Here is an 18,137-nt window from a genome sequence, read left to right as displayed (position 1 = left end):
TATTTACCTCCCTTGTTTATAAAGCTCTTCACAAAGAAGGTTTCGTCCAAAGAAAAAAAGTAAACACGTGTGGTAAAAACAAACGTCTATTTAACGAAAATGGGCAGACCGAAGAAGAAGGTATGGTAATATTTTGTATGCAGTTATTACTTGAAGCACTCAGTATTGTATTGATTACACAGAATACAACTCCGTACCTAAAACAAGGTTGTTTTTTCGAAAAGATTAACTGTGACTTAACTTGTTATCTTTAATTCTTTAATTTCTTATTTGTCTTTTGAAAGAAATCATCATTTGCTTTTTGCTATACGGCTGCAGTTTGAGCACAACCTGAAGCATCTAATTCCTAATCAATATCAGTTATGTGAACCATTTAAATACCTATCTTTTTGTCGATTTCCAGGGAACAAGTGGGGCGGCCACAGCTTACATCCACAGGACAAAAGCCATCAAGAAATTACAAATATCTCTGAAGGATTTTAGGTATAATAATTGTTAAAATTTAAATAAGGATTATCTAATGCTGGCAAAACTTGTCAAATCAGACAATGTTGCTTGATCTGGGAACTATTGCTCGATCGAGCACAAATTAGATGATAAGATTTAAGTAACATTTTATGCCTTTTTCACAAAGAAGCAATGTTGAATTAAATTTGAAAAGGGAAAAAAATGGGAGAAAAAAACAGAATTCACAGAAAGACTTGCATAGCGTGTGCCTAAATGCTCTGAGGTGTTGACAAAACCACACAGCCAATTGGTGAGTTAATCTGCTAAGTCACCAAAAAAACAAACTTGCAACTGCTATAATTTTATGATAAAAGTAAAAAAATAAAAAAAATACTTAACTCTGCAACACTAATGGTTGAACAACGGCACATTTTCTTAAAGGCCATGACCACCTTCCTGAAATGGTGACAAAAACATGAAATACTCAACATGTGATCAGTTAAATCATTTAATGAAGAAAACAAAATTGTTTCCAGGCGGCTATGTATCCTGAAGGGCATCTACCCAGTGGAACCACGGCACAGAAAGGTTGTAGGCCACGGAAATCAGGCACCTCGCACCTACTACTTTGTCAAGGACATACAGTTCCTTCTCCATGAGCCGCTTATTAACAAGTTCAGAGAGTTTAAGGTGAGAATAATGTCAATACATCTGTATAGTTGAACAGGTTTGTACTTCTTTCAATGCATTTTTAGTTTGTTTTATTACAGCATTTTTTTTTAATTGTTACAATACTTATTGTTTCACAGTTTGACTTCTTAACAGTGTAGTTTTTCTCTCCATATTACTGAGGTAAAAAGGAGGAACATTTTTATATTATTATTCCTACACTTGAATACTAAACGACTGTCAAATAATTCTTTTGTTTTAATTTAAACTGATCATAAAATTAAAATTAGCACCCTGCCCCTCTTCTACAAATTAGTGGATACCAGAATGGCAGATTAAATTCAATCAATATTGCAAATTGCATTTTTAAGTTGTGTGAGTAAAGCAGAAACCCAGATTACTCTGTGGGTGATTTCTTGAGGTATCCAATGGGCATCATTGCCAATTTTGGATGAAAAGGGTTAAGTGTAGAGAATAAAATACTATTAACAAAAACTACATAATTATTTTAATTGATTAATATGACATGCTTAAATGTTCATAGGCTTCCTTATATTATATACATGTACCTGAATATTGCTTCTACTTGTTGTATGATGTTTTTCTTTAGCATTTCATGAGGAGATTGAAGAGAGCATATGGCACCAAGAATATGAACTCAGCCTCAAGAATCAGGAGGAACAGGCCCAAATATAAGCTTGATCATATTGTAAAAGAAAGGTAATGGATTCATTCGGTCAATTATTATTTGATTTGGTTCAACTTTCTAAAGTTTAACATTTGCACAGTTGAAGGAAAACGTTAGTAACTTGAATATTTTCATATATTTTTAATAAATTTACCTGATTGATTGTTGAAAACTGATTAAAGTTACACTCGTATTTAAAATCAATACAAACACATGTTTAACAATCATAAATTTAAAGTGATAAACCTTTAACTCCTTACTAAATAATGCATTTATGGAAAATTTAATTACTGATTTATAACAAGATTGTAAACGTGTATTTAATAGCTGAAAATGCACATATATTAAATGACTGGCGAGTGCTCAAAGACTAACAGTGATCAACTAACGTCTCATAAGATAGAAATACCATGTTTTCTGCACCTTTTTTAAGTTAAACATGGTATCCTTCATAAGAACCATTGTTAGCGATATTTATTCATCTTTTTCTGTAGATCAAAACATTTGTATTAAAATCTAAACCCTTGCAAATTGAAACACTATAGAGTATGTTGTGTGAATGTTTCCAGATACCCGACATTTATTGACGCTATCAGGGACATGGATGACTGCCTGTCCATGGTCTTCCTGTTCTCCGTGTTCCCGAAAACCAAAGAAACGGACACACGGTTTATACAGCTGTGTCGGCGACTATCTGTTGAGTTCATGCACTTCGTCATTGCTTCAAAGTCATTGAGAAAGGTAAATTGACTGAGTTCAGTTAATTTTGCATTGAGTTTTAAGTTTTATTGCTAACAAGTCATGTTTCAGTTGTAAATAACTGTTATTTTCTTGGTCTGGGCACATGTGAGTTTGGTTTGTGGTCACCAAGCGGGACAAGTGGGTTTCCTCCAAGTACTCCGGTTCCCCCCACAACACAAGACCACAATCTTGCACAACATCGAGCCAACGAGAGTGATTAATATAAGTTGCAATAGCCTGTTTCGCAATCGCTGTAAAATTAAATAAGTTTAAACTAAATAACTGTTATTATTCATTGAGCATACACTTTTTAATTTCAATAAAAATGATTCAGTTATCTTATAACTTATAAGGTATGATATTGAATAATTATAATTCAACATTATCAGGGGAGGAGATTGACCTATCTGGAAACAATGGGATTCCCCATCATATTTATTGCTTGATTAAAAAAATGAAAAGCTCATTTTTCATAAAATTCTCTTATGCATAAGGATATATAATTGGTTGACTTACTATCTGAAAACATGGGTGTGAACTAGAAAAATAGATCTAAAATCAGATTACTTTCAATTTCCGCTTTCAAAAGAGTTAACGGTATCAAGATTTGTATGAGATTATTATTTTTTGGAAGCTAAACCAAGCAGGCATTGGTGACAGCTATTTAGTGTTTTCTGATTAGGAACCATAGCAGTTTTAAATTGTTACTTTTACTGCTGTCAATATTTGCAAAAAAGCACATGTTTGACCCCAATATCTCAAGTATAGGAAATTTAAACCATCTTAACAGTTATAATCATCTATTGTTCTAGTACATATTTGTGGTTTTAGACTGCCTGTAAACTAAATATCTTTATGCACAGAACAATTTCACAAAGGTATATGAAAAATTGGTGTTTTATGCCCTGATCAGTTAATAAATTGACAATAGCTTTCTGAACAGGAAAAACACTGAAGGGAAATACCCATGTTTCCTTATCCATTTTCTCCGCTAATAATGATCTCATGATTCTTCAATTGTCACATGATTAACCCATCGGCAGGGATTGATGTTTGACACGATTGGCGATTGCTCCATAACTAGATTGTACATTTAGATGTATATGAAAACATCAACCAAATCAACCCATGGCTTATCATCTATTTCAGGTGTTCATTTCAATCAAGGGGATCTACTACCAGGCCGAGTTGTTCGGCCAGGTGGTTAACTGGGTGTTGCCTCATAGTACGGGGTTTGCTGTAAGTAGTGTATTTAAGTGACACTTTTATTCAAAATTAATACATACACATATATAACAAACATCAATTTTCACTGATAAACCTTTAACTACTTACTCTATAGTGCATTTATGGAAAATATTTATTACTGATAGCAAAATTGAAACCATGAATTTAACAGCAGAAAAGGCAGAAGTATTAAATGATTGGTGATTGCTTAAAGTTTTACTGTGGTCTACTATAGTCTCATAAGGTACAAATACTGTGTTTTATGTTCATTTCTTTCAAATTAAACTTGGAATCCTTCAAAAGAACCATTGTTTCTGACATTTATATATTCTTTTACGAATATTAAAACAGTATTATTAATTGTGGTAAATCTTATTTGGCATTAAGAATGCATCTTTAATGAAATACATGTATTATACATGGTGTGTTGATGATTTGTATAATTCACACGATTGCTTTTTATAAACACTGGGCTGATTGTCCGAATGTTATTTGAGTTAAGAGCATTGTAAACATCTTCGTTGTTAACTTTCAAATTGTTTCTGCTCTGAACGTTCCATGGCTACACTTGTGATCAGCAATATTTCTAACAAGATTTAAGACAACTTTTTCAGACGTACTTTACTTTATATTTAAAGATGTGAGCACATCATTCAATATTTCATGCTTAAAAATTAATTATCAGCCCATTCTATGTCATTAAAGTTAGTTTTTAAATTTGTAGTTCATTTAACATATAATTAAAACGTTTTTAATAGCATCAGGTCAGGGCTATTCCATTTAAACATATAACTTCCGGGGGGGAAGGCACTTTCAAATTATAGCACCCCCTACAGAAGCAATTTTACCCTTCTTTGGTCCAAATTAGGGAAAAAAGACACCCACCCATATACTATTAATATAAATGCCTCCCCCTCATGGGTAATATGTTTTACTGGAATAGCCCTCACTTGGCAATAGAAAGTATGACTGTATTATTTGTGTGGTAAAGTCAGAAGGTAAAAAGCGGCATTAAAATATAGAAGGTTTTGGTACTTTCTGGCATTAACCCTACCAACACCTTGGTACTTGGCCTCTTCATTCTAGAGACATTAGGAAAGTTTGGCTTAAAGGCCTAGTTTAAGCCTTCTGTTAGAGACCCCCCCCCCCCCCCCCCCCCCCCCAATCTGTATACAGTTCACAAACTCTGTGTATGGATCTTCATCTACTTGCCTTAATCCCTCTTATCAGATCTCTGATCTGAGTATTTCAGTTTTGGAGGTATTATTATAGAAATGGACCCTAAATGGCCCTAAGCCAATAAACAAATACAGAGGAAATTGGCCCCTACTGTGACACCAGTGCAATTAACAGGAGATGCACAGCAGGGGATTATCATGCCAAACATTCCTTAAACTAGGCCTTTAAATAAAATTTACATGATCGTTGTCCATATTATTTTGGTTTTGCATGTAGTGTAGAACATAAAAGATTGAACGAAGGGTAGACTCTTTGGTTTTCTTATAATAATAACCAGTATTTACACTTCACAGCACCCGACAGATGTAGATTACAAGGTTATGAAGACGTTTGTTGAGTTCTACACCACGCTGCTTGGCTTCGTCAACTTCAAGTGTTACAGTTCGCTCAACCTACACTACCCGCCCAAGGTATAAAGCATAAAATAAAGATTAGACTTTATATTTAGATTTGTCCCCCATCTAATTTAGTGGTCTTTCTTTTAGGGTAAGGCCAGGACGGGGTATTGTAAGGGCTAGTTTGAGTTACATGGATCAGAATGGTTGGGATAAGGTTAAGGATTAAAAGAATAAAAAGTTGCAAATTAATTAATCAGATTGTATTGTACCTTCATCCATCACAGAACTTGAATAACCCCCAGGGGCAGTGATTACGAACAGTCTCAAGTCTGAGTTCAGACTCAAGACTCGTTATGGCAAAACCTCATTTCATTGTAATTTTCCTTCTACCAGAGCATTGATGTTAAGATTTAATGAAATATATTACTGTTTGAATGTTTTACTATTATAAACATAAATTTTGTAAAAGAAATGGAATTAATATGATTTTTTAATTCCTTTATAAAAATGTCTCTGAGTCTGTGTCTAGACTTGAACTTGAGACTGTTCGTAACCAAGCCCCAGAAAGTAAAAAGTAACCTATTTACATGCATGTATGTTTGACAAAATTGTGGATTTGATAATAAGCTTTACATGCTTACATCAAAATATTTACACCTCATTTTTCATTCCTTAAATGAAATGCCTTTCAGCAATTGTAGTTATCATCCGATGATGGCAACATTTTCGGATATGTTCAGGTCCCGAATTAATTAAATTGATTTTTTTTTATCTTGTTAGAAAATTGTTTATCTTGTTATTGTTTGCATTATGTGAGCAGGCCCCTAAAAACTTAAATCAACATTTTAGAAAGTGTTAATTTACAATATGTTAAATGTGTTGTTGTCATTAGTGTTTCAATTTTACATTTAAAAGTGATTTTACGTGGTTGATCTTTTCCCGCATTATTGTGGCATCATTTGATAAACTGTTTGGGGTAATGGTAGGCTTGTTGTTGTGTTTTACAGAATTAGTGAGAAAGAATTCTTGTATGGTTTTCATAAATGAAATTAATGGTTTTAACAATTCTTGAATGAAATAATGAACTATTGGTGTAAATTTAGGTGATGAATTGTGGGATTAATGTCATTAGCGGGGATATGAATGCTGTTGGGCTGGTTAAAGTACCCATACAGTGATACTATGTGTTCATATCCCGATAATGACATTCAATTATGCAATTCATTCCTTAAAAATGTTTTGTTATGTTACAGCTTTCTATTTCATGTTCTTGCCTTTATGAATATATGTATTATCTTCTAATTTATGAGCTCCAACAACACACTTTACATCATTTTCAATTATGTCATGTAAAATATACTTTGATCAACAGATGTGAATGCCTTCACTTGCAAAAAGATCGTATTAAAATTCAAAAAGCCATATTTTTCTCAACTTGATTTGCATAACATTTAATTTTGAAATTTAAATACTCAGTTGCTGCTGGACAGTCCTGAGGAAGAGGTTGTAGAGGAGCCAAAAGTGAAACAAAGGGGCAAAAAGAGAAAAAATGAGGAGAAACTGAAGAAATTAAAGGAAAGAGAAAGGAAGTTTGTGGAGAAGGAGTCGGTGGAAGATGTAAGTTATTTAATTTTATGGAGAACCATAGTTCATTAATTTTTTGCATCCAAAATTGTTTATTTGCAAATATGAAATTTGGTTCAGATACTGGCAAATTATAAGTAGACTTTGAATTTCGCAAGTTTAAAAATGAAAATAAAAGGAATTATTTTTTTTGAAAAGAAATTAACAGAAAGTTGAGATATTAAAAGAATTCTGACATATTTCTTATATTGTCACATTTGTACAGATTAAAGATTGTTAAAGTTACAATTAAGAACCTTTAATGAGCTATCCTGAACCATTAAGTATGAGATTTGCCAAGCTTACCAAATATATTATGTGTTAACCACACACCATATGTAGACATGTACAGTTCTGCTTTGTCATTGACTGGTTGAAACACTTAACTTATTTTTACTACCGGTAATGTAGTTTTTATGAAATGTGAATATAATGTCCTTCCTCCATATGCCACATCATTACCCTGTATTGATAGACTTTCTTTCTGTCCAAACTACCCATGTGACATGGGTAGTTTGGACAGAAAGAAAGTTTATCAATAATGAACTGTAGATTTCCGAAATTTTATGAGTGTTTTACATCACAAATTGATCTGAATTATTAAAAAATATTAATTAACTGTTGTTATTGATGTTTAGATAACTTACAGTACTATGTCATAAACTTATTATGTCATGATCTTATTTAAGGACCTTATTAGAGCAAGTTCTAAAGCTACATGTATATATAAAGGAAATGTATGAATATTTTACAGCGCCTGGCCGCCCTCAGCCAGACGTTACAGGTCAAAGGGACAGGCGGGCCCGAGGAGGAAGTTGACATTGACGAGTTCCCTGCTTCAGAGGTACCAGATAAATCTTGCAGTCAAATATCTAATAGACTTATCTTCGAATTAGGTCTTTTCTGCAACAAAGGGAATAATACTGTTTTTATGCCTCAAAGGTTGGCATATTAAAATTGCGCCATCTGTCAGTCCAGTCTGGAGTCTGAGCTGTAACTTTGTCATGCAGGAAGGAATTGTATATTAATGACATATGTTTGGTACGTAAAGTCGGTTTGTCCCGTGCAAGACCTACATTACTAACTCTTACTTCATCACTCCTCCACACTTCATGTCAACCATCATGTGGTTATAGTGTATGTTAGCTCTTCCTGAATATAGGCATATATACAGTTGAACACTGCTATTCCGAATACCGTTTATCAGAAATTATCGCTATTTCGAAATTATTTTTTCCCGATTTTATTCCATCTTTGGTTAACTAAATTTTTAATCTATTATCCGAAATAAATCACTATTTCGCAGTGAAAATACAGTCCCATTTTTGTATTTTACACCTATTTATCAGTCCTTTTTTCGAACTCCCATCATCTCATAGTTTTTCACACCATACTGCGAATGCATTCGGCATCAGCTTGAGGTGACAATTAGCGCTTGTTAAAGTGTGACATTGAGCATGTGTATGTGACAAACATCGATGTTGGAAAATGAGCAATTAATTTGGGTGATGTAGTGTGTACATAATTGCTGGTTAATATCATTCGAAAATGTCCATCTCATCAGATTTGATCGCCTCATTGCTCACTTGAACGGCTACCGAACAATCTGGAGAAGGGCCTGGTAACCAACTGTGCTATATGTTCCGAATGCATACATGTGCTGTCATTTTGTTTTAAATTTTAAATGTTGTTATAAGAAGTATTATAACCAATTGTTTGTCATTTATTAATATAAACAATAATTCAACAAACATGTATATGAAAGATCACTCAAACCGAATGTATCATATTGATAACATGTAACCAACATTGCATTCTTCACGACTTAATTTTTCACGTCATCGCGAAGGCGAACCCTGTCATTTTCTGAAAATTGTTATTTCGAAATAACGATATTTCGGAATAACAGTTTGGGTTCCAGCGTTTTCAACGGTGTTCAACTGTTTAAGTATTGCTTAAACCATTGAGCTGGATGGCACTCTGGGGGCATTAATCACCTACTGTGACAGCTCTTCTTAAAGTTTAAAGTTTATTCATACACTCAATGCAAACAGAGTTTACAAACATGAGAATATTATAAGTGCTAAGTATAACGAGGCTTTATGCAGGCACATAGTGAATACATATATTAAAACAAAGTATACAATGAGGTTAAAGTTGTCTGAAAGGAATGATACATTGAGTTTCAAATTACAAATCGAGTTACAATTATCAATAACCAGAATCAAAATTATGTCAAGTTTAATCATTTTAAAACAGAAAAATCATCATTATGCCAATTGACAAAATTCTCCGGAAGAGTATGTACATTTACCAATTTAATACGCCGAATCTTACCATTATTCTTTTTCTTCAACCAATTTTTGTTTCTGGAGCAGAGATCTAAAATTAACTTATGAAATTTGTTCTGATCTGCAATTTTGGAGAATAGTTTTAAGAACAAATCAATATTTCCTGTCATACAGAATAAATACATTAAATTCTATTGGTTCTCATGGGTGGGGTTTAGTAACATATGCATCAGGAAGTGAAACGTAATGAGTTATAACTTATACCAACTTTTAAGATTGATTGAACATGTTTGGGGCTGTTTCCCCAAAAAAATTATAACTATTTCCCAATCTGATAAATGCAGATAACATTTATGAATAAAAAAGCAATGAATTTCTTGAAATATTTCACAGCATAATCTATGCATAAAAAAGTGAAAACATGTATTATTGCCATCAAATAAGCTATTTTTGCCTTATTTTGTAATTTTCAACTTTTTTCCCAATTTGCAAGGGACAGGGGGTGAAAATATTTCCAAAAAAATCACTGACTATATTGTAGTTTGTTTTTGACAAAATAATTTCCAAGTTCCTTATATGGGCCAATTTCAGAACTGGCAGTTATCACAGACCATTGTTCCAATTTTGCATCTCCCTGTGTATTCAACATGGAATTAAAGAGTTTTAACCCGATTTCTCTGATCATTTTCCCATGCATATTATTGATGAAAGCATATTAACTTAGGCCTATGTTAACTACAATTATATCAGGGTGTCAATGAAACAGAAGCATATTAACTTAGGCCTATATTAACTACAATTATATCAGGGTGTCAATGAAACAGAAGCATATTAACTTAGGCCCATGTTAACTACAATTATATCAGGGTGTCAATGAAACAGAAGCATTTAGAATGTTTTATCAGCCCTTGATTTACGAGCTGTCTTGTTTCAGACTGATGATCCTGAGAGGGTTGAGCTGGCCAAACAAGAGCAGGAAAAGCTGGAGAAATTCCAGAACCTCTTTAAGGGCCTCAAGTTCTTCTTGAATAGAGAGGTGCCACGCGAGACACTGGTGTTCATTATCAGGTGAGGAACTACAATTTTATATTATAAGGGAAATTCCAGAAAATATATTAAGGGTCTTTAAGTTTATCTTGATTAAGAGGGGCTGCTGGAACATTGGTGTTTATAATCAAATTAGGTTATATTTTTGTGGAGTTGACTTGCAGATATATTTCTTAATTTGCAGAACGTCTTTAAGGGCCTCGCTTACTTTCTGAGATATTTTGTCTTAATGATAATCATAACATTAGAGATTGTTTTGTCAGTGTTAAAAAACAACAAATTGTTTTTAAAAAAAGTGTATGATCTGTAAAGTAGTGGTGAAACGATTATCGAGGACGAACACCTTCTCTCAGAGTCAAACACTTGGGATTTGTCTTACTGTCACCCATGATCAAAATTAAAAAAATAAATATTAAGAGAAATGTGTGTACTGAAAATAGAATTTAATAGAATTTTGTAGCTTTAACAATGCAAACTGTAGATCCATAATAATCGGGGCTCATTTGCAATATTTGATCATTGACTTGATAATGTTTATGCAAGCATCTATTTACGGTATCTTAATTCTGATCAAAACATTTGCAAACATGTAATATACATTATTCCTCGATGAGAAAACATGTGGAATAATTGTCCATATAATTAAAGCTATTTATTCAAAAACATGTGATTTAATTGATAAATCACAGCACGAGAATTTATTAGTTGAATTGTCAGTAAGGGGGAATTAGTGGCTGTTCATTAGTGCTAAAAAGGCTTTATGGGAACAAAGGTTAGTGACTGCTGCAGCATTTGACAGTTGGGCACTTAATAAATGTTCTTTATATGGTAAAAGCTTACCGGAGGAATTTTGAGTGACCAGAAAATAGAGGTGACCACTAAATTCAGGTGGTTTGATGGAACATGTATTTGAAACAAATTAAATTGTTTTCAGGTCGTTCGGTGGTGAGGTATCCTGGCACTCGACCCATGCTGTGGGGTCAAGCTATCCGGAGACAGACGAGAAAATCACGCATCAGATTGTAGACAGGCCGACAATGGCAAACACATACCTCTCTAGGTTCGTTTGATGTTTGTTTACTGTTATCAGTGGTTTAAGACACTGCACTGTTTTTAGGACTTGCACAAAGTGTTAACTTTACATAATCCATCACTTTAGATTGCAAACATTTGTGTATGAATTTCTGCTTGTTGATTATTGTTGATTATTGTATTGGAATGATGGTGCAATTCTAGTACAATATACATACATTTTGTGGACATTCAGTGTACAAAACTAGTACAACTCTGCAATGGTAAAATACTTTCCGGGGTTGTTCAAATTCGTAACTGTAGAGAGCAGACCAGCAAGGCTTGTTAAAATGTTGATGCCTAGCACTAGTGTAAGTGCTTTTGGCTTATTCATCCAAGAGTATAAGACAAATGAATGTACCTTGTCTGATGCTGATGTATTTGGTATATTGCCTTTAAAAAGAAACACACCTTATAATATGGAAATTTAGGCTTGATCTTTTGTAATGCTGATCTATATGCACTCACCCATCCATGCAGGTACTATGTGCAGTAGGTGTTTGACAGCATGAATGTCCGCATGCTACTACCCATCAAGGACTACTTCATTTGGGGACCCTGCCCCCCAACCCCCTTTTACATGTATTCCATTATCTCTGCAGGTACTATGTGCAGCCCCAGTGGGTGTTTGACAGCGTGAATGCCTGCTTGCAACTGCCCATCAAGGACTACTTCATGGGGGAGACACTGCCCCCTACCCCCCCCCCCCCCCCCCCCCACCCCCTTGTACATGTATTCCATTATCACTACAGGTACTATGTGCAGCCCCAATGGGTGTTTGACAGCGTGAACGCCCGCATGCTGCTGCCCGTCAAGGACTACTTCATGGGGGAGACCCTGCCACCCCACCTCTCGCCGTTCGTTGTGGAGCAAGAAGGGGAATACGTCCCACCTGAGAAACAGGCTCTCGTTAACAGACAGAGAGGTATTGATTCTGGTATGCGCGATTTTGGGTTTCCTTTATTTAAATATAACATCAGCAAATGCTTATAAGGCAAAATAAGATATTATATCTTTTTTGCCTTATAACGTGACTTTTTGTACCGTTACTATATGGCCAACTTCAGATTGATTTTCAAAGACCGGTACTCTTAATGTTTTTATTTTATTTTCTTATTTATTAGGGAATTTTGTCCAGATATCACTCATTCTTGAGTTTAGATAACATTAAAAAATCAACTTTAAATGTCAGTAATTCAATTAAATGCAAGAGTTCGCATTTTTGTTTCGTTATAAAATTATTTGATTATGATGCAAATGATGATGGTCATAAAAATAAAAGGGCATTGGCATCAACTTGAAATTGCTTTTTATTTTTATCCACATTCATAAGGGTTTCATTTTTTACAGGTATTGAGGAGGAAGAGGAAGACAGTGATATTGAAGATGAGGAGGAGGAGGAGGCAGAAGGTGGTGAAGAGAGCGGAAGTGTTGTGGAAGATTCCAGTGAGGAGGAAGACGACAGTGAGGAGTCGGATGAGGACAGTGATGATGAACAGTCAGGTATGCAGGGGGTTCATTAATCGGGTGTAGAAATATAATCTTAACATAAATCTGAAGATCAAACGGGAACAGTTCCAAAATAAAACACACAAAAATTTAAACTCAGGCTTTACTTAATTTCTTAATGTTGACCGTCCTACTCCAATCATTAAACAAGATAATCAAATGACACTAATGTAGCTTAAGACAAACTGCACATGTGTAGCAAGGCCCATAACTCAGGCTTTTAAATTGAAGACTTATGTCCATTTTCAACTAAAAACAAACATTGATATCCCCTTGTGATGCTCTTGTTCATATTTACAACTTCCGTTAATCAAAAGAAGAGGTTTTTATCCAGTCTTTTAATACTGTTTGAGGTTATTGCATTTGTCTGTTAAATACCTCATGCCATAATTAACAAAAAGTGACTGATACAACAAAAACTTTTTACCAACTCCAATGGGAAAAACAATAAACATTGTTTTGTTTTTCATGATGTAATTAAGGGGCTAGGAAGTTAAACAAAAATCTACTTACATAGCTAAACCTGGAAATGGGGCTACAAAGCGCCAAACTAACTTTTGATGAATTGTGGCCTCAGAAGATTATGATAGTTAATAAAGGATGAAAATCCTAATGCAGCCATCAATTAGTTGTATAAGATTTTACCTCGTTTGAAATATTTACAATGGGCAGATTGTTTGAAACTTTGTTTAAGTTAACAAATTTTTAACAACATTGTGTAAACTTATAAAGTGAATTATTTAATGATCAGCTTGTATATTTTAATTAAACAAGTACAGCTGGAACAGTTGACTCAAATCTTGTCAGAAATACTTCCGATCACAATTTGTATCCATTAAACCTTGCTGAGTAGTAACGATTCTTATGTAAACAACTATGACAGTAATATCCTTGTTAGCTCAATCACTGAAGCAAAGTTATGAACAAAAAAGTTAAATTTGAAATCATGAAATTATTCATTCTTTTCCAGAGGAAACCGGTCCTCCAGCAAAGAAAAAGAAAGCTGATTCAAAGAAAAAGAGTAAAAAGGTAAACAACAGAAATGTTTGTTGATGAAATATGCTTAAGGTATCCCAGGTACAGTCGAACCCCAATTGCTCAAACTTGCTTGGCTGGAATTCCTCTCTGGCTCAAACTGGATTTAATGGACTGATTTCTTAAGCATTCCCGCGCTAGTCATATTTTCTGTGGCTTGATATATCTACGCTGGTCCCTGGGAGTTCAAGTCAGCAGGGTTTGACTGTATGTGTGTTTTTATGTTCGTTATTGATAATTTTTAACGATGATAAAGTGTTTCCAAACAGTAGCTAAATATGTCTATAGAAACAGAGGACACAAAAGCATAATCAGCCATAAAGAGGCACCGCCCATTAAAGAATGGAGTTATGTGTGAACTGTAAAAATACTTGTATAAATAGTACTTATGATATTTTTTATGTCGTAGGAGTTGAACATGTCCGTTGAAGCCGGGACAGTTGAGGTAGAAAACACACACAAGCGTCACCAGCAAAAGACGGCAGAGGAGCGGCGCCTGGCCGAGATGATGATTCCCAAGAAAAAGAAGAGGCTTTACAATAAAATCATGCACTCACGGAAAAAGAATGCCCAGGAGGTTAGTTTATGTTTGAGTGACATCATTTTTAGTTATTTTTAGGGAAAAAGTAAATCTACTTTAAAATTTGTTGTTGTGTCATCTTTAGGTTATTTGTTTTTCATAGGAAAAAAGTCATGGTGTTGTCATAGCCTAAGCACTGTCGTTGTCCAAAAACTTTTGATTAAACCATAACTGTAAAAAACAGATGTATTTTGAACATCTAGGACAAGTTTGATAACCAGTCATATTGCTGTAGTCACTCGAGAGGTATCGCTCTTTAATTATATGAATTACCTAGAAATAGGTTTTGTCCATTCAATTAATTTAGGAGCCTGTGTCGAATCATCACCAAATTTGGTCAGAATGTGTATTGGCAGATTATATCAGTCAGGTTCGATAACCAGATATGTCAAGGCAAATACTGTATAAACAGTGCCCTATCTTTAAACTTGGTTAAACTTTCAACCACTTGTCACCAAACTTGAAGACCTAAAACTAGGATTGGCATATTTTGTGTCAGTTGGCATTTTTTTTATGAGATGAAGCATTCAGTGAATCTGTTTACCATTAAGCAAGTTTTAAGATGAAAGGATTTTATCTCATTTGTCACGTGACTGAGGTAGCACTTGTTTCATTTGTTTTTTGTCATTTCAAGCAGTTGTCCTATTTAACCTTGTACATTAGCACTTTGGTGACATCTACCACTATTGTGTCTTTTTCCATATGTTTTAGTTGTTTCTCTCCTTGCATTTATGTTTGTGTGTGTGTTTATTTTCAGGCGAGGGTTTTAAAGGAGAAGAGAGTAGCCATTGATAAGGAGAAGAAAAAGGAAAAGAAGAAACAGAAATTGACTTGAAGAATGCATTAAAAGAAAATATTGATTTTATTGTTCATGAAACTCTTTCTAGTATTAGTGTTCATGAAAATCTTGACAAAATGAATCATGTAAACTTTATAATATTGTTCATGAAGCTCTTGACAATATTGTTTATTAAAATCTTGTTCATGAAACAATCAGTAATATTGTTTATGAAAATATTGGCAATACTGTTCATGAAAATCTGGATAATATTGTTAATGAATGGCTGGATGAAATTTTTGATACCAATATTTCAGTACAATGTAAAATTATTCTAGTGTGCTGAAAAATAACTGTCTTTTGAGCATTCCTGATAACATTGTTCGAAAAAAAGTATATAACATTCATCATTGAAAGTGCATGTTTTAGAAATAGTGTTCTTTGGAAACAGAGAAATTTACTTCTCTGGTAAAGGTAAACTCAGAACGCTAATGCCTGTTCCTTTAATGAGATATAAAATAAACAAATATTTTAAAAACTGTTGTTAATTTGGTAAAAATGTGTGTTGTTACATTTTGTCATTTGTGTCCATCATATTTTGTACCGGTTTACTGTTTGATCAAAAGTGTCATTAAGGTTGATTCCGGGAAGATAAGCAACAGAAGAAAAATCTCAATCCTAAAAACCTAGTGAGGGTTCTAAGGACTAAAATAGGGTTAAGGGTCTTAGACATCTGTTGGGAGTTGTAACTAACTCCATGTATACCTATTTCAGTGCAGTTCTTAGTAATGGTTTAAGAATGTTAGTATGTACTTACCAAAGTTAATGGTTTGATGCAACACAGCTTCACCTGATTAAAATCAATGATGGCTGACGGCTGATTTACTAAATGCATTGGAAAAACTATACTGCTCTCGCATTTGATAAAATATAATGTTCACCACTAATTGCTCTTAGGTTTAAAAGTTGTGGGATGGCAGTATTTATCAAATTCACCATACATTTATTTTGGTTAATCGGCAGATGCCTGTTATTGATTTATCAGGTGGATGGACTGTTTTAAACAGGTATGGCCAGTTGACTTAATGTAATGTTGAACAGTAAGCCGGTTGATTTATCAATTTAAAATGATCTATACCACGTTTATTTGGTAAATGCATATTGACAACACTAACCAATACTTGCTAGGAATGAGTCTGAAATAACAAGTTCTCAACTTATTCACTGATTTTGATATAAAATCCCCCGAAATGTTTATTTTGGCTCAAACGTGCGCGGGTATGGGCACCATTTCATTTCTCAATGCCACTTCCTGAATATGGATCGCTCTATTTCGAGGGTTGAAAAAGTAGTTCACAAACCAAGTTAAGGAAGTATGGTTTAAGGCTTATTTTACTTATTAGCTGTATCATTTTCTGACATACAATTGAATGCAGTCCATTCGATATATTCCTTATACATTTTGGAAGAAGCGTTTCATTTAAGAATTAGAAAATAAGAAATTGTATTTCACGTCGGATATACATACATTATAGCACTAGCTCACAGAGCTATTTTACGACAAAATGCAAATCAAATAATATATCAATAATGCAATTCAGAACGTGGAAGACACAGGCATCTGAGATAATCATTGTTTGTCACTAAAATGTTGTTTAAAACCATTTTGGCTACATACAATGAGATAAACAACACATCTGAAGATATTTAGTGTCTTTGATATACTTTTGTATATCAAAGACACTAAATATCTTCAGATGTGTTGTTTATCTCATTGTATGTAGCCAAAATGGTTTTAAACAACATTTTAGTGACAAACAATGATTCAGATGCCTGTGGTGGAAGATATTAAATGAATTCAAATAAGATTCAAATCAAATAATATTAGCAAAATAGTTAGGACATAAAATTTTTGATATTTAACAAAAGCTTCTGTTGTTTTCGTGTTTTTAATATTATATACAAAACCTTAACATCATGTAACTAGGCTAAATGTTCATTCTAAATTATTATGCTATTTTACGGTAGTAGTAGATTAAAACCGGGTTAACTTGGTTGTTGAATAGGTTGTGTTTAATTCAGGTAGAATATTAATAATATGCTATGAATTGAAGATCTGGGTCATTTTTTGAATTATATCGACTGCCTCTTGCATGACTGAATAGAGTTTCAAGTTTTCTAGTTTTATTGGCAATATCGGCAATACAAGTCTTCGGTCATGGACAAATAACAGACAACATTAAGTGAGATGCACACAAAATACAAAGATTGAAACAGTACATACAACCATTTTATACATCCTAATACAACAATATGCGTGAAGGTATTAAACTGAGAAACAACTGCATAATGTATGACCAATGATTTAAATATAACCTCGGTCGTCATAATGCCAGAGGCTGTCGGAATGAAGTTTCGTACCCTTGTTTTTAAAAAACAATCCAACCGAAAAGCAATGTAACCGCACGACTTTCCCAAATTGTTTTGATATCAATCTGTAATATCGTGTCTTTCGTTTGAAAACATTTTTCGGTCTATCTTTTCTTTTATAAAGGAAAGTATTTTTAGTACAAACGTGTAGATCTTCCCTGGCTTATGGTAATATTACGTCACTTCGCTTTGGCGTTTGGTATTATTACGTCACTTCGCTTTGGCGTTTGGTATTATTACAGCACTTCGCTGAGAGTGTTTTCATTATACAAAAATAAACTTTCCTATTTCAAATAAAAATCTTTATACAAACGAGTGTAACCCCGATTAAAATAATTTAGCAAAACTTCGTTCGGAGTGGAGTGTTTCGATTATACAAGAAAAAACGATATTATACCCTATATACCAGGCCCATTTATACAGC

General features: G+C 33.8%; 1 protein-coding gene across 2 annotated transcripts; it reads left to right on the top strand.

The window, feature by feature from the left end:
* The first annotated feature begins 24 nt into the window (after window positions 1-24).
* Window positions 25-15,821, top strand: LOC128229783 (pescadillo homolog). 2 transcript variants are annotated; one of them, XM_052941604.1, is made up of 16 exons: window positions 25-120; window positions 404-483; window positions 984-1,137; window positions 1,727-1,836; window positions 2,374-2,545; window positions 3,695-3,784; window positions 5,305-5,421; window positions 6,826-6,966; window positions 7,727-7,816; window positions 10,198-10,331; window positions 11,245-11,370; window positions 12,134-12,306; window positions 12,732-12,884; window positions 13,861-13,919; window positions 14,335-14,502; window positions 15,263-15,821. In XM_052941604.1, exons 1-16 carry the CDS (start codon window positions 100-102, stop codon window positions 15,338-15,340), a joined length of 1,866 nt encoding a protein of 621 aa, XP_052797564.1. In that variant the 5' UTR covers window positions 25-99; the 3' UTR covers window positions 15,341-15,821. The 2 variants fall into 2 exon arrangements, with proteins under 2 accessions (XP_052797564.1, XP_052797563.1); XM_052941603.1 differs by having other exon boundaries at window positions 12,134-12,318.
* The last annotated feature ends 2,316 nt before the right edge of the window (window positions 15,822-18,137 follow it).

This window comes from Mya arenaria, chromosome 4 (genome assembly GCF_026914265.1).
Source record: "Mya arenaria isolate MELC-2E11 chromosome 4, ASM2691426v1".
NCBI lineage: Eukaryota > Metazoa > Mollusca > Bivalvia > Myida > Myidae > Mya > Mya arenaria.
The sequence above is the reverse complement of the archived record's forward strand: the minus strand, read 5'-3'. Positions and strand labels throughout refer to the sequence as shown.